This window comes from Rhineura floridana, chromosome 16 (assembly GCF_030035675.1).
Source record: "Rhineura floridana isolate rRhiFlo1 chromosome 16, rRhiFlo1.hap2, whole genome shotgun sequence".
Lineage (NCBI taxonomy): Eukaryota > Metazoa > Chordata > Lepidosauria > Squamata > Rhineuridae > Rhineura > Rhineura floridana.
In genome coordinates this window covers 37,618,402-37,642,164 of record NC_084495.1, presented here as the reverse complement: position 1 = coordinate 37,642,164, position 23,763 = coordinate 37,618,402, and the positions used below count along the sequence as shown (strand labels likewise).

At 42.9% G+C, this 23,763-nt stretch overlaps 1 protein-coding gene across 1 annotated transcript in view; it reads left to right on the top strand.

Moving 5' to 3' along the window:
- Window positions 1–4,217: 4,217 nt before the first annotated feature.
- Window positions 4,218–23,763, top strand: part of MAP7D3 (MAP7 domain containing 3) — a 44,520-nt gene continuing 24,974 nt past the window's right edge. The window contains 6 exon segments of the mRNA XM_061598569.1: window positions 4,218–4,641; window positions 13,690–13,791; window positions 14,264–14,344; window positions 15,918–16,081; window positions 18,437–18,548; window positions 20,858–20,878. Of these exon segments, the coding sequence (XP_061454553.1) occupies window positions 4,551–4,641; window positions 13,690–13,791; window positions 14,264–14,344; window positions 15,918–16,081; window positions 18,437–18,548; window positions 20,858–20,878 (571 nt within the window). The 5' untranslated portion in view covers window positions 4,218–4,550.

Here is a 23,763-nt window from a genome sequence, read left to right as displayed (position 1 = left end):
ATTAGTACATTTGGGACTGATTTTCATCCCATCCTAAATGAGCCAATTTTACAAAATGGATTTTAAAAATAACTGCAGCTCTCTTATAAGGCTTCTTCAAATTAAAAAGACTGTATCAATTACAATCAAAAAGTCTTGATAACTCACAGCTTCATGGTGCAGAAATAGCATGCTCATAAAATGCCACTGTTGTGAATACATAATTTCATAAAACAATACAATTGGTGCTGATTGTCCTATCACCTACTTTCGCAAACCCTCACAGACACTGTTACCACATCAGAATGATGCCTAATCTAGTTGTGATTGCAAGATGAGCATAAGGGCACACTTGAAGGAATTGTGTCGAAGGGAAAGTGACAACAGAGTGTGAACATTGAATAGCAGTATTGACAAAGTCAGGTATGTTACGAGATTGATATAGACATCCTCTCACCTTAATCCAGCCTTTCCCAACCAGTGTGCCTCCAGATGTTGTTGGACCACATCTCCCATTGGCAATGCTGGCTGAGGCTGATGGGAGTTGTGGTCCAACAACATCTGGAGGCACACTGGTTGGGAAAGGCTGCCTTAATCATTAACTGGAGAAAGATACAGCTCTAAAATCAAGGCTGAATCAGATACACACTTGCATTCTTAAAATGGGGATTTGAAAATATTTTTAGATATTAGTTTACATATGTAATGGATACTTAAATAATTAAATTTGATAATTTTTTTCAAGCTTACATTTCCTTTTGCTACCTCTGACACTTTGTCTCATGTTTTTAAATACAAATAGAATTGAATAGATACACTGTATACCTCAGTCAAATTAGGAGTCTTATAGAAAGGAAGGGTGGGGAAAGTTAATGCATAACCAAGCAACAAACCAACTCTGCAAATGGCACCTTATTTGTGTTACAGCATGATGCATCCATCCATTATCAAACGCTGTGCATGTTTATTCTGAATTATTATTATCCCGGTCTGCATCTGTGTTGGAATTGCCTTTTAATATGTTTTTTAAACTTAAAAAAAAAAAACCAAAATATTTTAAACTTCTTTTATTTTTTAAGATTCTTCAAAGCTTTTAAAAAATGTTTTTAAAGGTGTTTCAATGTATTTTAAAGTCTGTTGAAGGATGGGATATAAATCAAATAATAAATAAATAAATAAAAATATTAGCATTAGCATTTATTGCCTCCCCTTCACCCAGAAATCCCAGGGCGGGTTACAACAACCTTAAAATAACAGTTAAAAACAATTAAAAACAACCAGAATCAGAAAATAGGGTTGGTCCTAAAAATATACACCGGGGGAGGTGTTATATGATCTTGTCAACATCCCACTAGTCTCTGCTCTCAGATGTCCTAATAGGGCAAAAGGTACATCAGTTCAGCAAACATTGGTTCCACAGCACTTGCTAAGGGCATGGAATAAATATAAATATACCCTGAGTTCCAGAGTCTCACAATGGACTCTCAGCCTCAGAGGAAGGGAATGGTAAACCCTCTCTGAATACCGCTTACCATGAAAACCCTATTCATAGGGTCGCCATAAGTTGGAATCGACTTGAAGGCAGTCCATTTTCATTTTCTTACTGAGCATGCCTGTGCTATCATAGACTCCGATGTTAATTTCCTTAAATTAATTAAAAATTAGCCATGCATTTTAAACTGCAGATGATGAAGGTCAGAGTATGGGACAAGGTCAATAATACAGATACTCTGTGAACATGGTTGATTTTAATTAATTTCAGCAAATGATGAGACTACTGACAGAAAAAAGTCCAAGAGGGGCCTAGATTGTTTTTCTCTTCTTTTAGACTTTGAACTCTAGATTCTCTGAGTGTTTTGTGTATTGCCATGAAAACTTAAGAGGATTGTTAAGCTAGCGTTTCTGAGTTCAGGACTGTAAGTTTTGTAAGATTCTGTTTTTAAATGAGCCTATGGGAAGCAGCAGAATGGCATGAGGGGTATTTTCAATTTAACATGGCAGAATGTGAAAAATCCATGCTGGCTATAGTATACAGCCCCTCTCATGGCTGTATAAATATGAGAAAATTGACAAGTTAATTGACTATCTACCTAGGAAGGAAGGTCTTTCAAGAGGTACAGAGTTCAGAGATAGGTGGGCAAGGTTTGTCCATTTCTGGAATGACAGATATGGGAGGCAGAGGCTTGAAATGTTTTTGTTTATGTTTTTATTTAATTGTTTATATTGTTAATACTTTATGGCAGTGACAGGCGGAAACGGATTAGTTCTAATTTTTTCTCTGTGATCTAAGAAAAGAAGTAAGACATTGTTTTTAGATGCTGTAGGGTGCAATCCAACTTGTATTTACACTGGGCTGACGGGAGTTGGATATGGTGGACCCCAGATTGAGACGGCAGAGTCCTGGCTCTGCTGGCAGAAGCCCCTCACTCCAGCTCAGCTGCGGCGGAGCCAGGACCCTGCCGGCTCAGTCAGGGGTCCACCAGGGAAGCCCAGCCCAGTGGCAAGGGTGCTGGTGGAAGGCTTGAAAAAGGGGCATTCTTGGGGGGGGTCGGAGGAGGACCCAATGGGGGGGCTTTATGCAATATCCAACTCCCATTCGGATCGGTCCTATGGGTCCCGATCTAGGTCAAAGTTATGCAAGGAAAAGGTCAGTCTAAGAAAATAATTACAATGGAAGTCTACGGAGGGTGCTTACTCCCTGGTAGGGGTATTCGTAAGAGCCAGTTTTTATTTTCCAGTCCCTGCATGCAATTCCCGGCTGAGCCCACGTTCAGCTGGCCCAGCGGCTCCCTAATGTGCAATGGATGCCACAGACCGTCCTGTTGGCAAAAGTTACTTTTTTGAACTACAACTCCCATCAGCCCAATCTAGTGGCCATGCTGGCTGGGGCTGATGGGAGTTGTAGTTCAAAAAAGTAACTTTTCCAAGTTCTGCCTTCTCCACCAGCCTGCTTTCCACCAGCTTCCCTTGAGTTGGGATTGCTCTGCCCATTGTATTATAATTTTGTGTTTGCCATCCTGGGCTCCTTTAGGAGGAAGGGCGGGATTAAATTTACTTCATAATAACAACAACAATTTCTGGTTTTAGTCTTTTTATTGTTAGGTTTGCATTTTAAATTCTCTGTTGATTTATATTTTGCAAGTTACCTTGAAATCAATTTAGCATAGAAAAGCAGTATAACAAAAGCATTATTATCCTCGCAATGATAATCCTGGAGAGTGGTTAATCTGGGGAGGGAGGTAGCGAAGCTCAAGGTTACATGGAGCATCATAGCTAGGCAAAGATTTGGACCCAGAGCTGAGTCAATGTGAGCACATCCATCACACACAAACCACTGAGACGTTATTGAGAAGCTGATTAAAGTGCGGGTGTGAGATGTGCAGAGCACACAGCTTCCCCCAGAGAATCCTGGGAATGGTAGTTTGTTAAGGGGGTTGGGAACTGTGGCTCTGTGAGGGATGAACTACAGTTCCCAGGATTCTTTGGGGGAAATGAACTTTTTTCCTTGTAGGCGTGAAGTGCCACTGAATTCAATGGGCCAGCTCTTGGGATTAAATTCCCTTGGAGCTCAGCTGGCTTTACTTCTGAGTAGACACTATTAAGATTGCCCTATGTTTATGGCCTTGCAAGCGCCTCTTGCATTTCTGCCCTTCCTATTCAAGCTTATCAATAGCCCACAGGTTGCTGAGGTGTCCATACACACCTCAGCATCCTATTTTATATTAAAATTGGGGCTCTTACACACACACACACACACACACACAATTTTGATATCTCTCTGGCCTCAGAATTCCAAATATTTGATCTCATACAATGAGGAGGGAGGGAGAAACTCAAAAATAAACCTCAGTGGGGTTTATTTCCAAGCAGACGCGCCCATAGCAGTGACTGGGCGTGTAAGACGCCCTTGTATGAGATTTTTTTTAAAAAAATTGGTCTGACAGGGACGAGGTGGAAGAAGCCGGGATTCGAACTTGCCGCCGGAAAAGAGAGCCGCAGCCGCGCTGCTCTCTGGCGGGAGAACAAGGTGAGGCAGGAGGGAGCGCGCGCCGGAGAGGAGAAGGGCGGGGCTGGCAGAGAACTGAGGCGAAAGGCGCGCTCCCGCTTCCCTCTCGAGGCGGCGTAGAGAGAGAGAGAGAGAGGGAGAACGAACGCGCGTTCTGATTGCTCAATCCCGAGCATGCGCCTTAACCTATCCGTCAGTTCCCTCCCGCTCTCCTCCTCCTCCCTTAAGGTGGGGAGGGGGAGAAAAAGGAAGGAAGCGGATGCGCGCACGCGCCCTGGCCCGCGCGCGAACTGACTGACTTACTGAGGGGGCACGCAGAACGAGCGAGCAGGGAAGGGGCGCGCGCCTTGGTCATCTTCGAGCATGCGCAGTGCGCCTCCGTCAGTCAGTCAGCCCCACTTGGCGGCTCTGCTCTCACCTCTCTGCCCGGCGGTGACGGGATTGGGAGTCCGGGGAAGGCGGGCGAAGGAAGGAGCGGAGTGGACGGAGCGAGGGGGCTCTCCCTTCCCCCCTCCCCACTGCACCCCGACCCCCCCTCCCTCTCCTCCTCCTCGGGCGGCCGAAGATGGCGGAGGGCAACGGCGCCGCGCCCCCCGCACCCCTCGCCCAGCCGCCGCCGCCGCTGCCGTCCCTGAAGGGCCTGCGGGAGCAGATGGGTGAGAGGCGGGGGGGAGACGGGGCATCCACGGACTTGTGGGCGGGCCGGGCAGTTTCCTGTCACGTCCGCATCCTCACCCCTCCTTCCCTCCCCGGACAGGGCAAAGCCAAGGGCACGTCAGAGCCCCCCCCGCCTCATCCCCACAGGTCAGCTTGGGGTCCTTTCCCCGCCCCACCAACATCCCATCTTTGCTGCCTCAAGGACTCCTTCCTCCTCTTTAAGTCAAGGGCCCCCCATGCCCAGCCTAGCCTGCCTCTTTATATTCATGTTGGGATTCTTCCCTCCCCCCCCAAAAAACTTCAATTTTTGCTCAGAAGTACTTAATTGGTCCATACACACCTCCGCATCCTGTTTTATATTAAATGTGGGGCTCTTACACACATACACACCCCTCCCCATTTTGATATCTCTCTGGTCTCAGGTAGCCTTATTAAATTCACCCCCACCCACCACAAAATCCCAGCTTGACCCTGATATTCTTTATCTACCCCCCCCCTTCACCCATTTTGTGCTTTTTCTTATCTCAATCACTTCATTGGTTCTGGGTTTACAAACACACCAGCCTCTGCTTTTTTGGCCCTTTTCCTCCCCACCCCCACTCTCTCTTATTTTGTCATCTTTCCTGCCCCAAGTAAAAGTTAAAATTGCTTAAAGTTGTATACCGGCCCCCACCCTGATTTCTGATTGCCCCACTCATTCCCCAGTCTGCTCTGTATATTCATCTTGAGGTTCTCCCCTCTCCTCCTCCGGTTTTGCTCTTTATTTTTCTTATCACAAGTACTTCACTATCTACACACATACAGAACAGTTTGGTCCTTCTGTTACTTTCTAGGTCCTATTTCCTCTACGCCCCTCAATTTTGTCTTGGTCCTATTTCAAGAGCTTCCCTCCTTGATGGGATCATTCTCCACCACCCTTCTTTGTATTGCTGTACATTCAGCTCCTCCCCCCCCATTTGACTGTCTTTATCTCAAGTACTCTCCCAAATATTCTGTTCATCCACATCTCCTACTTTGTTATCCCCTATTTATAACAACATTTGGTTCCTTGTATTGTTCCTTTTTCAGGTCAAGTGCTCTCCTCTCTTCCCAGTCCTTTCTCTGCTATAGACATACACAATCTCTCATGTTTCCATCCTCCTTTCTCTAATTAATTAATTAAACTTATATCCCGCTCTTCCTCCCAGAAGGAGACCAGGGCGGCAAACAAAACACTTAAAACAAGACCTCTTTAAAAACATTTTAAAACAGAATGGCTAGTTTGCAAAAGAAACAAAATAACCCCTTGCATTTGTTTTGTTTGGTCCAAAAAGGACAAAATAAATCCAAATAAAGTCCTGTTTAGTTTTAGGGTTCCTCCCCCCCCCGTTTTGTTTTTAAAAACCAAACCGTGAAAATCTGTCTGTACATGAAATTGTAGGCTGAGTTCCCTACTAACTTTCCTCTGCTGCCGTTAGAGAAACTGACAAACCACACACATATCTCTCCTCCCCAATCACCCCGACTCTGTAGATTTCTCTGGACTGTTTTACCATCCTCCAAAGTTTCTTAAAGAAAACTACAACATTGTGCTGGGGTTTAGTTACTTAAAAAAAAGGGGGAAAGCCTGCTTTCCTGCTTTGTATAGGTGTAGACTTCTTCAGATTTTTATGCTTACATGCACTTTTTCTTGCTGCTGTTATGATTTCTCGACAGGTCAGGCTCCCTATTGGTTTCTTGGCATCCTTCTTTTACCTTGGTTTTTTGCTCATATAGCATCTAACCTAAACTGTGCTGCATGACAACCCTGCTATAGTATTTAGCAAAATAGATGTCAAGCTAAATTCAACATTTTCGTATTCACTACCACAAGATGTAGTGATGGACACGCACTTAGATGGATTTAACAGGGGATTAGACACATTAATGATAAGGCTATCAATTGCTATGATGGCCACTTCCAGGATCAGAGGCAATATACCCCTGAATACCAGTTGGTGGGGAACTGCAGCAGGAGAGGCCTCTTGCCCTTGTCTTTTGACCATGGACTTCCCATAATGGGCATCTAGTTGACCTATGTGGGAAACAGGATGCTGGATTAGATAGGTCTTTGTACAGATCCAGAAGGGCTGTCCTAATGTTTTCTGACCAGCTTTTTAACATTGCTGTAGTACATTGCTGAGAGGACATAAGAGGGAAGGCTGCAGCAGTTAAAAGTGTTATTTTGAGTCCACATTGATTTATAATTGCATTCATCCTTAACAGTATTGAGGTGCCTCGTTATTCCCATTTCAAACTTAGAGAAGGTTTATCTAAAATCCAGCACTCCACTTCGTAAACATAGCATTTGAAATTTGTGGTGACAACTTCTTGAAAAACACATGGTGATTTTTCCAGTCCTTGTTGAGCTTGCTCAGGATGCCTTAAGGCCCAACACACATTACTGCAGGAGATCCCTGATTAGATTTCTTGACATCTCTTTTTTTCATTAAAAGCAGTGGGGTAGGTGGCTAAGTAATTTGGATCAGGGTCATGGTTCAGGAGAAAGGACTAAACGCTCTCTCCCAGTGCCATGATTCCAGTCCAAATGGGAGGCTTCCACATCTTTTATTTTTTTAAAAAAATGGGAAATCTATTCAAAGATGTCCTGTCTAGGTTTTTGGCCTCAGTTGTGATTGTATTTAGAGCTACTTGTAAAGTAGACTGTTCATATTCGCATATAAGTAGTTCCATGCTGTTTGGTTTAGAGGGTGCTGTCAGTAGACCAGAATTGTTCCACTTTAACATACTGTATGAATTAGTGGGAAGTCTTGTGATTTCAGGTCTGCAAACTTAATTTAAATGGCAATTCCAACTAACCAAAAGCATGCTCATATTAGTATATGAATGTTACCAGGTAGACCTCTGCATGGAAAGCATGTCCTCACGAAGAACCTCAAGAATTGTGTGCTTTTAATAGAGAAGGGAGGATGGAAATTTTGGCTCCTCCTGCCCTCCCCCATTTTTAATGCAGATATTGCCATGCTGGGTGTCACATGCTTCCGATTTGTAAAAATGATACAGTAAGGTAATCACTCTGATTAAACATGATCCTGTATCTTCCTGGCATTTGTTTGAAAGTCAGGTCACCATGAATCCAGGGATGCAATTTACGTTGCTGTTTACATTGCATTGGAGTCAGTGAAGCACTGGAGAAGGTGGTTATTGTGTATATTCTGCTCCTTGATTCTGTAAGGTAGAAATTTGCTATGCTATCTAGTGACCAGTTGTATTCTGCATGTCTCTTATTGCATTGAATTCACCAGTGTCTGGCATCTGGTTAAAAAAGTACATGGCATTGTCAGCCCTTCTTGCTAACCATCTAACCTGGCTTATTGCACCTAATTACTGCATATAGTAGGTTCTGAGTTGTAAGAATGTGTTCATGGAGCTGGAAGAAGGATCTCATTGGCTATCTAGCCCAATCCCCTGGTCTATACCAGAAATCAAACGCGAGATCATCCCCAACAGATAGATGTCCAGCCACTGAAGAGTTCCAGTGAGGGACAGCCCCCTACCCCCTCAGTAATTGTTTTTCATCTTTGAGCTGCTCCTACCATCAAGAAGTTGCTCTTATAGTTCAACCTAAATCTTATCATCCTGCATCTTAAACCCAATAAGTCATATACAGCTCAGCTACTTTTTTTTGGAAGGGCAGAAGTAGTTCAGAGTGAGAATAAATTATCAGTAACTTCATATTAATGTTGACTGTCTTGTTTTGTTTTGTGTATCTGCTGGATCTTCAAGTATATAGCATCAGGCTGCTGTCGGGAAGACAATGAACCTTACTGAGGTGACAATGCTTATGGTAGCATTTGTGGTAGAGTAGGGGCAAAGTGGTACCATGAACATTAATGCATGGTAAGAGAAATAATGTAAACTCACAAAGGAAGAGGATTGGGGATTTAAATACAATAGCAATTTTTTTTCTACTCGGATACACATAATAGAGACATTATTGTGTCTCCAGAGAAAGCCTTGAAGTTGTGATTTCAGAGTTTGACAGAATCTGTTGTGATTTGCAGTGCCAGGCTCTGTTGTTGATGGGGTTTTTTTGGAGGGGGGGAGCCTGGTGTATTCAACGACAGTATGCCTGCGAACTTGAGGACAAACAACACATTGAAGAAAAAAGCTCCCACTGAGCCTCACATATAGGGGTGGGGAAGAAGAAAAGAGGAAGCCAGTATACTTCCCTGTGTTGTGAGCAGGGAAGGAAAAACAAAAGAAATATGAAAAAGGAGCATACTTTCTAAACACAATGCAATGAGAAACACCCTGAAAACAGGAAAGGATAAACACCTGCTTTAGTGTAAAGTAGCATATATGCATGACACACAGAATATTAAATATTTATTTTCAGCAAGTCCTTACCTCTATATTTTTGAATTTTTAATATCTGTCCTTGAAAATATTGTCTTGTTACTCTGGATTAGTGAGGGGAAACACATGTTGGAAGGGTCTGACTAGTTTCGTATCTGTAGCATTTCATGAGCCGCCATGAATTCCAGTTTTGGAAAAATGGCAGAGTATAAATAAAGATGATGATGATGATGATGATGATGATGATGATGATGATAATAATAATAATAATAATAATAATAATGCTCTGCTGGTGCCACATGGTTATATTGCCATTGTGGGGCAGAACTGCTATAGCATTGGAGCAAGTGTATGAAGGTGGGAGTTGTGGGTGGAGTTAGAGGAATGCAACCAGGTTAAATGTCATGCATCACACTTGAAATAATGATGAGTGGGATCTATATACAGGAGAGGAAATAGTTGAGATACCATTGTTGATAATTGCATTGTAAATTTAAAGTCTTACAGGTGTTAGGTAACTTGCACAAAGAAATCAACAATTCAGTACCTGTTTGATACAGAAATCTGAAAATTCGTGTTTAATTTGTATTGTAAGCTCCATTTGGCAGGCATCTGCCTTTTGCTTACCTCAATCTATAAAGCACTATTTAAATATTCATAGTTCCTATTCATTGGGAAAATATTGATAGAGATAGGAAAGAATTTTCCAGAATCTCAATGGAAACCTTGCAGAGCAGCAATACTTCAGTTTTTGGTGGTCTGCCTTCACGCTGGTGGTGTTCCGGTGATGCTTCACATGTTGTTTTGTTTAGATATCTTTCGGTACACTGCTTCCCCACAGTTAGCATTGAGGTGCTATGTTTTCACATGTGTAGTCTCAATTATAGCACATAATTAATATACCAAAAAAATCAGAAGCTTGTAAATGGCTCACTACAATATTTACAAATAGGGAAAATGGAATCAAAAACTTCACAAGCTGTGAGATGGTGCCTGCTTAGGAATGTTAGCATCTTTAAAAATGTTTTAAAGTATCTTTCGTGCATCAAAGACATTAGCAGGAAGCATGGTATTATTTAAATCCAATCTATGGTAGACATGGTAGTTTTGGCACCCACTTTGTGAAGTGCAACAGGTGAGGTTAAATCCTCCATTGCCCGCTGTTTGTACTGTATTACCCTACAGTGCCATCTCCTTTCAACTGAATATCCTTTTGTTTTTAAAGCAAAACACTTGCACTTTTCTGATAAGGCCATTTGAATTAACCTCTTGTTCTACCTGGGTAGCACTACCCAGGCTGTGAGTAGTGATTACAATGATGTAGGCATAAGTAGCAGAAAACACTGATGCTGTTTCTGTATAACAGGGATGGGCAGTGGTGTAGTTGTCCAGGGTCTTAGGGGGTCTTAGACCCCTTACTGTTTGGGGAGCAGGGACCCAGCAGAGTTCTTATGTCTCCAGCATCCTCTGAGCTGATCAGCATGAAAGAAGAGTGTTAGCCACTGAGAAGAGTCTTCTAACATGCTTCCTTGTCCTTTCCCGCAGATGGAGCCAGAGTGGAAGGAGGTGAATCAGTCACTTTTCAGTAGCTAACACTCTCCTCTTTCATGCTTATTGGCTCCTAGGGACATTGTTGTTGTGGGAGAAGGCATTAACAAGGATGTCATTCTCAAACCAGCAGCAAAAAAAGAGGGAGGGGTGTGGCTGTGACTATCATGAAGGGTCCTGCACTTCTGAATTTGCCACTACGCTACTGGGGATGGGGAACCTGCAACCTCCAGATGTGCTTGGGCTCCAGCTGTCTGCAGCAGGGACATGCCCTCCTGGCTTCTAATGTGTCACCATGCTTCCTGAATCTGGCATTTGATCACAGTTGGCATGCTTCATCTGTGCAGTGCCTCTGTATGTGCCGCGGAAGAGAAGTTCTGGAAGGCTGAGTTGCTTCTGCTGCCTGATGGTGAGCCATTGTGGGGCAACCTCATTCGTATAGCTCAGTTGCCTTTGAAATCTTTCACTGGTTAAGGAACAGTGTAACCTTTGTCTACAGAACTGTTGAAGGTTCTCAACCTCCTCTGCTCTGTAATTGATCAAGTCTTGGAGGGCTTTTAAATCAAAGGTTAATGCAAATCAGCCACGTGGGTGTTTATTTTTCTACCCACTTTTCTACCCATGTTAAAACATCAGCTTGAGATGTAAACTGCTAAAGGTGTTGACTTCTGACAGAACTACCTTGCACTTCTTATTTTTTCAGTTCACTGAAGGTGAATGTTAGATAATGGTGGCCATTGTTTCATGGCATCCCTAGCCGGCCTTCCTATCTCCGTCAGTTAATCTTTTCCCCAAGTCAGAAGAGCGGAAGACCGCAGGACCCTGTATATGTTCATGGCATGAGCGTCCACATGCAAGGTTAAACACGGGTAACTTATAGCAGAATTTCAGATGACTGCATGCAAGCACGAATACTCGGTAGGGGCCATGTGGGAGTGTCCTCTTGAACAACAGACACAGCATAATCAAGCAGTTTGTGATTTCTCTAAAACTGCTAATAAAGGACTATCCTCTCCCATTGTGATGTGAACCTACCTGAAATGCAGGTTTTGTCTTTTTTCAGAGGTGGTTCCCGCTTGTTGAATGTCCTTCTTTAGCAGCTAAGGGAGGGACCAACTCTTAACATTTCAAAGGTGTTCAAATCCCCCCCCACTTTCAGTGGTTGTACTGATTGCTTGTGTTGTCTTACATTGATTTTTACATGCATTTTACTGATCTCACTCTTAAATACATTTATTTTATTGTTTCTGTTTGCTGCATTTTTCCAGTTTTTTGTTTTTATCTTTTGTAATGTACCAGAAATATTTGTAAATCAATATTTCATATTATGCCTTTCTTTGCAGTTTTGGATACAAAAAAAACTAGAACTTTACGAGAAACTTCTTCTGTTGCCTGAAAAATGCCCCACTGATAAACTCTAATTATGCTTTAAGTATTTCCACCAGTGAATTGTTATATTTTTATACAGTGGTTATTTTTACTATTTATTAAACTTATATCCTGTCCTTCCTCCCAGATGCATTAACTTCATCAAATTTCATGATTTAAATTGTGTAAATGGCATATGAATATTATACAAGAAGTAAAAAAGGATACTTTTGAATTTTTCTGGAGGATGTACTGTCTAAAAAGAGCCACAGTGCTGTCTTGATAGGATTAGGGAAGATGTTTGTGAAGAGCTACAGTAGGGAATTAATTCAAGGCAAGGTGACAGCTGCCGGTGACAGTTTACGGGTTGCTGAATGAGCGTTGTAACCAGCATTTATCATTGATTTCAGGCAGGATCAAGCACTTAGAGGTGATTGTTCTTGTGTACAGCCTTAGAAGGATTATTGCCATGTCCGAACACGTTGTCATGGAGATGAGAAATGCTTTCCTTTCCTCTCTTGCATTCTGCAGTGCTCAGTTAGAGAGAAAACTAAGACCAGTGATGAGGATGCTGGCTGCCATGTTCTGTTCGCAGAATCTCAGTATTGATAATAAAAATCTAACCTCTTTTGATCAGCTGGTGAAGAGACACTTTTCCCTCTGAAATCAAGCCATTTAAAGGTGCTTCATTGTGCAATAACTCTTACATCTGTGATTTACTATCGTATATATGTTTTGCATTCCCAGTCTTTTTATTCCTGAACAGTTCAGTACAGTATAGCTGTTTTGGCAAGGTCTTCTTCATTGACCTGGTTGCCTGATGCAACTGGGTTTTGCCTTGAAACCAAGGACACATTAAAATAGTGAAAATCACAGCTGCCTTTTTTCAAAAAATGTCTGAGGAAGAAATGTAAACTGCAGTCTCTCTTTGGGAAGCAGTAACAAACCTGTGAGGACAGAGAATGAGCTGATATCCTACAAGGTCAAGAGGGGAATAGGATCCAGAGGTCTGACCCCCTTCCCCCATCACCTCCAGGAAGCATTTAGGTATCTACAACAATGGCTTTCATGAAGCAGATGGATAGAATGACCCTCTTGGCTTCAATTCCTTATTTGTAAAATGGGTACCAGTGGTCTGTACCTCAATAGATCCCATTGCAAGGTTGAATAGGAAGAAAAGATTACCTTTCCTTGGGGACTAACAGTGTTGGTCAATGAGAAGTTAGCAAGGCAAGAAGCTGAGGCAAGTGACTTTGAGCAGAATTTTCTTCTGGGAAGAGAGAGATGACTTTGCATAGAAGGTGGGGGTGAGAACTGATGTGGAGGGGATAGCTTTTGAGTTTCTAACACTCTATTGCACTGTGATTCCTGGGGTGTGTGAGTCACTGAGAAGAGGGTATAAGTACTTTATGGAAGATGGAAGGCATCTAATGAAATGTCCTTTAAAGTTGTAGACTTTTTTAGGGTTGAGGTTCTTGGCTTTTGTGTTATGCTGCTGTCTCAGGTAAACTCCTGAGTGGTTAGAACCTCTCCAAGTGTAACTCACAAAAGGACAATGATTTCTCTGCCAGCTTTAGCCCATTCCAGTTACAAAAACAAACTGATCAATGGAAATGGGGCTGCAGGGAGTTACAATGGATGACCAAAATTTCCCTTTAAAATGTAACAAAATGCTGAATGCCAACTGCCAGCCCACACCCTTAGTCCTGATTACCACGAACTATTTCACATAAAAAGGACTTTCAAGCATTTGGAGATTCTAGATGTGACTGTTTTTGTCAAATACTTTGCAGTTGCTGCAGCCCAAGCATTAGCAGAAGAAAGACGAAACCAAAGTGGTGTTAGTCCTGTTCCTGTCCAGTCCCCAGTTGGTATAAAGTCATCAACTAAGCCAGGTAAAAGTCTTGCTTTTTAATGTAAATTTTCCATTCCTGTGACTTTCTTAGTTGTGGTTCTTAGTGCTCCAATGTTTAGTTCGTGAATCTGTGCTCTTTCAGGGGAGAGAATATAGCCAACATTTTAGTTGCACATTCTCATTCTCAAAAGAGCCTTATTTTGGCATCTTTCCAAAGTTAAGTAAGGATTGCTCGACTTGGGCCAATGAAGATGCTATATGTGGGTTTTGTAATATAGGGAATGGCCATGCCAGTGCATGGCCTTTGCTCACAGATGTAAGAATCAAGAAGCAGAGGAACTCCTGTCTTAGGTACGAGGGTAATTAAGTAGACTGGCACAGGCATTCCTGGGTTAATAAACCAGCATTCATCCTTGCATATAAGTGTGGATCTGCACATATAAAAACGTATTGTGGGGATTGGTCATATGTTTCTTTAAAACTCAGATTTGTAACTTTCCTATCCTTTACAGTGATAGATGGTTCCACCTTGAGAACAGAAGAGAGGCAAAGGCTAGCCAGGGAGCGAAGAGAAGAGCGTGAGAAGCAGCATGGTAGAGTTATATTTCATTATTTGTGTTCTGTTGTATGAGTGCCTATGGTTGCAGCATGGAATCACAAACTTAATGCAGGCTCAGTCAAAAAGCAACACTTTCACTTTTAAAATGTGTGTGTTTCTGGCCATCACCAATGCAGTGAGGAACTTTCAAAACACGGAAAAAGTGCCTTTTTACCAGCTTACTCGCCAGACTTGGGTCTAGGCAGAGCTTTGAATAATCATATAGCAGGATTTCTCTTCTCTCTTGCAGCTTTCTGTCTAGATGGGTTGCTGTCTATCCCACCCTCTTCTTCACACTTCATTCCTTAAATTCTTCACCAATATCCCAATAAAGCTTTTGTGATTAAACGTGGCAGCAGGCATATGTGCCATTCTCCAAAACGAAAAAAAGAGAGCAAAACTAGCTCTTCTTGCAAGTAGCGAGGAGGTTTTGAGCCCATGAAGTTTTTGAATTTGAAATGTCTTGTCTCTTTTCCTTTCCCCCTCTTTGGTTGCCCTAGCAAGCAAGATGGATGGGGAAACTAAAATGGCATTGCATAGTACCTTGCGGAAGAGCATATTAATAGACTGGGTGTCATGTGCAGTTACGTCAGGGACAGATGTTAATGCCTCATGTTCAGGAACTAAGGCTGCAGTCCTAAAGCCACTTAACTGGGAGTAAACTGCATTGAAATTAATAGGACTTGCTTCTTAGTAACCATGATTAAGAGTTTGTGCTGTAAAAGTTCAAGCCACCAGTGTTAAATTGCTACCTATATGCTGCGCAAATAGGTGCCTTTGGTACTTTTCAGCTAGTAGATGGACAATTAATCTCTGTGTGCAGGAGACAGAATATGTAGTACCTTCTTCACCATCTCTGCTGAAGCCCTAGCTTATGACAGTGCATCACGACCATTTGATGGTCTGCTCCTCACACAAGATAAAAGGGACATAAATCCCTTCCACCCAGGAAAGCAACCATCCCTTGTTTGCACTTTGCAGTAGGGAATATGATTCTGTGAGGTTAGGAGAAAACTTACGGTAACCTCTAATACAGCTTGTCCCAACCCAGTGCCTTCCAGATGTTGCTGAACCCCAGCTGCCATCAGCCCCAGCCAGCATGGGATGATCAGGGATGATGGGGTTTGTAGTCCAACAACATCTGGAGGGCACCAGGTTGGGGAAGGCTGCTCTAAGGAATGTCTAGTGCACTTGATTTATTCTATCTTCTCCGTGGCACCTGATTGTTAAGTTAGCTTTACTGGTGTTGTTTTAGGTTACATTTAAAGAAGATGCATATTGGCATAAGCTTTGGCGCTCGATTCCCTTTTTCTCCTGCTCTGAATCTCTTCCTTGATGCCAAGCAAGTGCTAGGAGGCAGGCAGGACAGATTGTGACCAGATGAAGCTTTCTAGGCTTGTCGGAGCTGAATGAATGTGTGAGATCTCAGAGAGGTGACTGTACCTGTCCCGGATTATTTTTGAACCCCCTTTTTTTTTTGTAGAAGCCAGCACAGTATGTTTCCCATTTGCATGACACACTGTAATATTTGGACTTGTTTTACATTTCTGTAATGTTGAAATACACAGCTGCCAAAGAAACACAAATATTGGAAAAGGAGAAGAAAGCAAAACTCCAGTATGAAAAGCAAATCGAAGAGAAGCAGAGGAGGCTGCGGGAGCAGAAGCTGAAAGAGCAACAAAGAAGGGCAGCAGTCGAGGAGAAGAGGAAACAAAAGATTGAGGAGGAGCAGGTACTGCGTGGCTCGGTGCTCTTGTAGCTGGGAGCGGCTGTTTCGGTGGCGCTTGTTCTGTTTGCCTTGACGGCGAGCGTCACGATGGCATAAGTGGTATCTTGGATGTAGTCAGGCCCAAACCTTCAACGTCTACAATCATTCCTTCCATCACAATAATTTAATAGCTTTGTAGTTGCTTCCATTAAAATCATATAGAAGTGGTGGCAGCTACGTTGTCCCATAACGATTCATTTCAGACCGTCCTCATTTTAGTGAATTCTGGTGAATTTTCATTTCGAAGATGGTTGGAAATTGTTCTGCTTTAAAGCTGCAGGGATGCATTTTAGAAAATGGCTACCCTTGTGGTCTGTTCAGCTGTGCAACATGGCTACCTGGCTCTGCAGGCTTTACTTTTTGGAGTGCTGTACTCCTATCTCCCTTTCCGCTGCTTCCTGTGGCTTTTTCCTCTATTTCCTGATTGAATCGTACTTCAGCTTGTGCATCATTACTCCCCGGAGAATTGTTCTATCATGCATTGTTCTTCCTGCTATGGGCTTTTTCAATGTCCCCCCATAACCATTCTTCACTTATTTCAGCTTTCCTCACTCAGCTCATTCATATGTTTGTGCAGTTTTCAGTTATGCAATCAAAGTGTTCCTTTCTTGCCTTTTAATGATGTGTTTATTTTACTTATTAAAACATTTATAAACCACTTTTCATTATAAAACAGCAAGGTAGTTTCCAAGGTAAAATCAATACAATAAAATAATCAGTTATTACAAAAATAAATACCACTTATTGGACCTTTTCCACTTAGGCTTCCAGTGATAGAAATAACTGGATCTGAGATGTGTCTAGTTGGGGAATAAACTGTTGGATGTACTAGAAAACTGGCACCATCTTTTTCTGTAAGAATCATAGAATAGTAGAGTTGGAAGGGGCCTATAAGGCCATCAAGTCCACCCCCCTGCTCAATGCAGGAATCCAAATCAAAGCATTTCTGACAGGTGGCTGTCCAGCTGCCTCTGGAATGCCTCCAGTGTCAGAGAGCCCACTACCTCGCTAGGTAATTGGTTCCATTGTCGTATGGCTCTAACAGTTAGGAAGTTTTCCTGATGTCCAGTTGAAATCTGTCTTCCTGTTATTCTGTGTCCTGCACTCTGGGACGATCGAGAAGAGATCCCAGCCTTTCTCTGTATGACGACCTTTCAAGTACTTGAAGAGTGCTATCGTATCTCTCCTCAGTCTTCTCCAGGCTAAACATGCCCAGTTCTTTCAGACCTTACAGGGCTTTGTTTCCAGTCCCCTGATCATCCTTGTGCCCTCCTCTGAACCTGTTCCAGTTTGTCTGCATCCTTCTTAAAGTATGTTGTCCAGAACTGGATGTATTACTCAAGATGAGGCCTAACCAGTGCTGAACAGAGAAGAACTAATACTTCACGTAATTTGGAAACTATACTTCTATTAATGCAGCCTAAAATAGCATTTGTCTTTTTTGCAGCCACATCGCACTGTTGGCTCATATTCCTTTTCCTTTGCAGTGAATTGCTGTGCAATAAAGGGCAGAATAGAAATCTAATAATGTAAATAAATAAATTCTCTTGTCAGACATAAGAGATGGCTTACAAAGTGGGAGACCTTAGTGGGAGTCCCATGCAAGCCATTGCAACATCTACTGTAGATTGCCATGTTCAGACTGAGGCAGAGCTCTCATATCTTTAGTAGACAGTATACCAAATGGAGAATTTGGCGATCTATTTAGTGTACAGAAAGAATCTGGCTATTTCAGTATCCCTCATGGGATTTCCTGAATCTTGCATTTGGTAGCAACCACAAGGAGTCCCTGGCTGCACAGTTTTCCTTTGCATGTGGAGACTGACTGTAAGCTCTGCTACTTTGTGTTCAGAATCATTATTTCCTGCTTTCTGTCAGAATTTTAGAATTCCTATTATGGTAGAATCAGTTCAAAGCAGTGCTTGGTGGGTCTTAACCATGCATTTTAACATTAAAAATCCCCAAATGCGTGTGCCAACTATACTTCCCTTCTTCCCTGTTTGAAGAGGATGGGCCAGTATACGTCGTCGCCAGTGCCAGAAGTTCCACAAACAGCAGGAGTAGGTTTGTTAATCCATCAGGCCTCCTGGTACACAATAACAAAACGAGTGCAAATTTGAGGTCATACTGTTTATTAATGAGATTGTGACTAATCAGGTCTGCAGTCTTCATGTGTTGTCTTTTGAATTCTCATTAGTTACCTAGCAAAAACAAACCTTTTATTAAACCTCCTCAGGGAAGGGTTTCTCTGCTTGTTTTCCATAGAGCAGTATGCTCACAATTACTGCAGCCTAACTCTAGAGTGTGTTCGATTAACAGGAGCGTTATGAAGCAGTGGTGCATCGGACCTTGGAGCGGAGCCAGCGGCTGGAAACCAGGCAGAAGAGATGGTCGTGGGGCGGCTCAGTAACAGATTCTGATGGCAAGACGGGTAGGTGTCAGTGGCCTTTTCTGCCTGCCTGCGGCCCTGGAGAGCTGCTGCCAGTCAGAGTAAATCATGCCACTGGTCTGGCTCCATGTAAGGCAGCTTCGTATGATCGAAAGCTAAACACCCCTTGGTGCTGTAGCATGGCTTGCTTGAAAAATAAAGGTACATATAGTCCAGTGAACATAGCCAGTTAAAACTGGCCATTTCCACAGAACACAGTGTAGCTTTTCTGTGTAAATTATCTTGAAGAAGTTTGATTTTTGAACTTGGCATGCAGGGAGTGAAGAGAGAGTCAGGGTCAGTTCAGGGAGCAGATCTGAGCTAACCCAGCTTTGATTATTTTGATGTGCAAGATGGTCCTTGGATCCCAAATATGGTTGATTCTTGATCATGAGGATTGTAGCCCTGCTAGATCAGACCAATGATCCACTTAGTCATCCTGCCTTGGACAGTGGCCAGCCACTTGCTTCTGGGAAGCCCAGAGTAGTGCATGAGGGCATTAGTCATCCATTGTTGTTTGCCAGCCCCACAGCTGGTATTCAGAGGCACTTCCCCTCTGAGCCTGGAGCTTCCATGTAGTGGTCATGGCCAATCCCCATTCCTGATCAAAGGTTATTGGGCGAAAGGGGAAACATTTTCAATATTTAAGCTTTCCATGGCCTTTTATCTAGTGAGGGTGGGGTCTCCTCTTGGAGACCTTTCTGCCTCAAAAACAGTCATGTGAATTCAGTCAGGATGCACACCTCTAAACCTGTTCAGCTGGGGACATAATGCCCTTGGCAGGTTCTGCTTGTAATATGAGTGTAATGATTAAGCTAGGAGTAGGTCGAGAATGTCAAAGATGCTTCCTGATGCTCAATACCACAATTAGCATTAATATTAAAGGGGAAATAAGCTTCCTTAAACTACATTGTTATGCACTTTCTGACTGAAACAGTATATTTGTAAGGATGGTGAGCCCTTGGGGAAGAGCCACGGCTGAGTGACAGAGCACATGCTTTGCATGCACAAGGGCCCACGTTCAATCCCCAGCATCTCCAGGAAAAGCTGGGAGTGTCCTTTGTCTGAGACCCTGAAATGCTCTTGCCAGTCAGTGTTGCCAGTACTGAATAGGTGGGCCAACGCTGTGACTCGGGATAAGTCAGCTTCCTATATTCTTACACGCTTGCAAGTCAGGGGGACTTACATTATTTATCTAACATATTATATATATTCAGATATTTGGTCGGTTGCCTGCTTTGGATGGGGTCATATTCCCTCTGAAAGAACAGGTCCGTAGTCTGGGGGTGCTCCTGGATCCATCTTTGTCGCTACAGGCCCAGGTGACCTCCGTGGCTAGAAGTGCCTTTTACCAGCTTCGGCTAGTGAGATAGCTGTGGCTGTTTCTGGACCGGGATAGCCTGACCACTGTTATCCATGCCCTGGTAACCTCCAGGCTGGATTACTGTAATGCACTCTTTGTGGGGCTGCCCCTGAGGTTGGTCTGGAAGCTGCAGCTGGTTCAAAATGCAGCAGCGAGACTGCTCACTGGGGCAGAGTATTGCTTACATGTCACCCCGCTGCTGAAAGAATTGCACTGGCTGCTGATTAGCTGCCGGACCAAGTTCAAGATTCTAGTCTTGGTGTACAAAGCCCTATAAAGCTTGGGGCCAGGATATCTGAAAGACTGTCTTATCCCTTATATACCCAGTCGATCACTACACGCTGCAGGTGAGGGCCTCCTGCAGATACCGTCTTATCAGGAGGTCCGTTCTGCACAACATAGGAAATGGACCTTTAGTGTGGTGGCACCTACCCTTTGGAATTCCCTCCCCTTAAACATTAGGCAGGCGCCATCTCTGTTATCTTTTTGGCACCTGTTGAAGACCTTCCTCTTTCAACAAGCCTTTTAAGTTGAGACCTTATCCCAGTCTGCGTCTGTGTTGGAATTGCTTTTTAATATGTTTTTAAACCTTTTTTAAAAAAACAATATGTTTTTAACCTTTTTTTTTAGATGTCTTGGAAGCTTTTTAAAAAAAATGTTTTTAAAGATTTTTTTTAATGTATTTTTAAGTCTGTTTTTATGATGTTTTAAAGTGTTTTTAGTGCTTTTGTTTGCCACCCTGGGCTCCTACTGGGTGGAAGGGTGGGATATAAATCAAAGAATAAATCAAATAAATAAATAAATATAAGGATTGTTAAATAAGACAGTGCTGATTATTTAAGACCAAACATTAACCCTGCCTTGCCCCTTGTTCCGCAGTGTATTTCTCCTGACTTCTCTCATACTTGTTTTGTCATTGTGATTTAGTCTATAAACTTGTCTTTCACAGAGTCGCTAACTACTGGTGAAGGTGGGTTCAGGATTTATTTGCTTGCTCTATCTTGCTTTTAACTAACCCACCTGCGCTGGCATTCTCACGTTTACTAGCTGGATTTCAGCCGTGTTATCCTCGGTGTAGAACTGCATTGCTTAGATACCTGCTGTAACTTGGGCAGAGCTTAAGCTGGCTGGTTTCTTTCTTTTTTTTCTTTTTTCTTTTGTTTTTAGGGTCTTGAGAATTGATGTGACTGAATGCTAATAAGATTATTGTATAAACTGAAAGGAAACTTAGAGATGGCTGCTTGAAATACTAGCTGGTGTCATATAGCCTAGGTGCCACTGCTCCATAAATGCTGCTTACCTACCTACCTCCAGCCAACCAGCTAGTCCACTGTTTCTGGAAAGATGATCACTAGAAGTGTGCCTGGAGCTCCTGGTATCATCTCTTTCTGACCTAATTCTAACATGCTTTGCACACACACGCACCCTTTGGGCTTGGGGATCTTAAAGAGATTAACAAGCATTACTGAGGCGTCTTGGAGATGTAGACAGTAAAGCACCTGTGGGCAGCCCATTGCCAAGCCATGCCCTTGCCACTGAATTTATCTCCTGTACTGAATCTTGCTGCTTTGGGGAGGAAACCACAATGTAAATCATGTTCCTCACAACCTGCCAAACTACTATTTGGTGGCTTGAGGGAAGTGCAGTTGCAGTGGGAAGAACATAAGAAGAGCTTGCTGGATCAGGCCAGAGGCCTGACTAGTCCAGCATCCTGCTCTCACAGTGGCCAACCAGATGCCCCTTATGGGACCTGAGCGCAAGAGCGCTTTTCCCTCCTGGAGTTCTCACCAACTGGCATTCAGAAGCACACTGCCTCCAACAGTGGAGGTAGAACACAGTCATCATGGCTTGTAGCCATTGATAGCCTTAGCATGCAGGAATTTGTCTAGTCCTCTTTTAAAGCCATCCAAGTTGGTGGCCGTCACTACTACTTATGGGAGCAAATTCCATAGTTTTAGCTATGTGGTGCGGCTTCATGCAGGTCCCTGAGTTCTGGTGTTATAAGAGAGGGAGAAAAGCTATTCTCTGTCTGCTTTCTCCATGCCATGCATGATGTTACACTTCTATCATGTTGCCTCTTACTTGTCCTTTCTCTAAACTAAAAAAGCCCCAAATGTGCACAACTATGCCATCCCCAAGCACCTTCCTCTCCATGTAAAACTTGCTCCCCACAGCCCATCAAACAGCTGTTAGTCAGGCTGGGAGATGTGATCTCTCCTAGCTAGAGTGGAGAGGAGCTTGCCATTCTCCGTACCACCAAGGAGAGTCTTTCAAAGAGTACATGCACGTGTAGTGTCTTTGTGCTCACTTCCAGGCCACATCCCTGGTATGTGGCCCTTGGATGCAAAATGTTTGCCCGCTCCTGCCATTGTCAGAGAGGGACTATAGCTCAGTGAAAGAGGAGTTGCTTTACATGCAGAAGGTCCCAGATTCGATCCCAGGCATTGCCAACAAAATGGATCCTGCAGCAATGATCAGAGAAACCTTTCTCTGCTTGAGACCATGGGAAGCTGCTGCCAGAGTAGACAATATGGAACAATAGTGCAGCTTCCTGCGCACCTAAGAATTCAGCTTTGTGGACTTCAGAAGGGGCTGATGAGCATTCTGCAGTACCTCTACCTCATTTTAATTGCTCTTGGCAATGTGTATACCAGGTGTGTGCGTTGTATAGCTGTGCCTACAGGACAGTTGTTTCATGGGAAAGGAGGCAGGAGACATTTGACTGGTCATGTGTGGCTGTAATGCTGCCCACCTCTCATAGAAGCATCACAGAACCATTGAGTTAAACATTATTTATTTATTTATCATTTGATTTATATCCCGCCCTTCCTCCAGCAGGAGCCTAGGGCGGCAAACAAAAGCACCAAAAACAGTTCAAAATGTCATAAAAACAGACTTTAAAATACACTAAAACAAAACATCTTTAAAAACATTCTTTTTTTAAAAAAAGCTTAAACATGTTTCTCTTTCTCTTCTGGGTTAAACATTTGTTTTTGAGTTCATGGCCCTTGTGTACCTGGTACATGAAAGTGATTCGTAATACTGCTCTTGGGCCCATCAGTAATTTACAGGATCTTAAGAACAAAAGTCTTGATTTCTCAGTGCCCTAGTTGATTGGTTGATTTCTCAAACACTTCAGTGCTTTGCATTGTCCAATTAGTACTGAGGACTTTCTTTGGCAGGTGCACTGTCACGCGTATCTTAGAGAGATAATTACTCTCCCACTGTATCTCTTGTTGCATAAAATGGAACAATCACCAGGGAGTACAATTTTGCTTTAGAAGAAAACCCTGAGGCAATTTATGGCAGATTCTATGCACTTCCTTTTGGACATAGTTGCAGTTCTCTCTGTTCCATCAATCACATCTGCTAAGAACAGTAGCTTTTCCCCTGTACTACAATGACATTTTTTTTTTAAATTGCTCATTTGCATGCTTGAATGTTAAGGAGTGTTTGCATGTCCAGTTCACTGCAGGTCTAACTGGCATTTCTCATAGTCCCTCAGGACTATTCACATGTTACAGTTCCTTGTAGAAGTTATTAGTTCTGGTTCTATCCTTACTCTTTCCTGTTGGTCCTGAAGACTGAGTGTCTTGTGATCGCTTCCTCTAGACTTGCAGGACTGCAGTCAAAGGGATGTTCAGCTTGACAGAATTAATTGCTCTCTGTTTCTGGACTGTCTGCATTGGCTAGAGGATGTTTTGCTAGTGCTTTCTATTCAAATACTCATTTAAGAATAAACTCTGGAGATTTGAAACAATGCACCAGAGAGCCCTCTTGGCCTTTTTTTGTGTGTAGCTTTATTTACTAATGGCATCAATATTTTTTTGCAGCCCCAGCAATAAGTATTAAAAG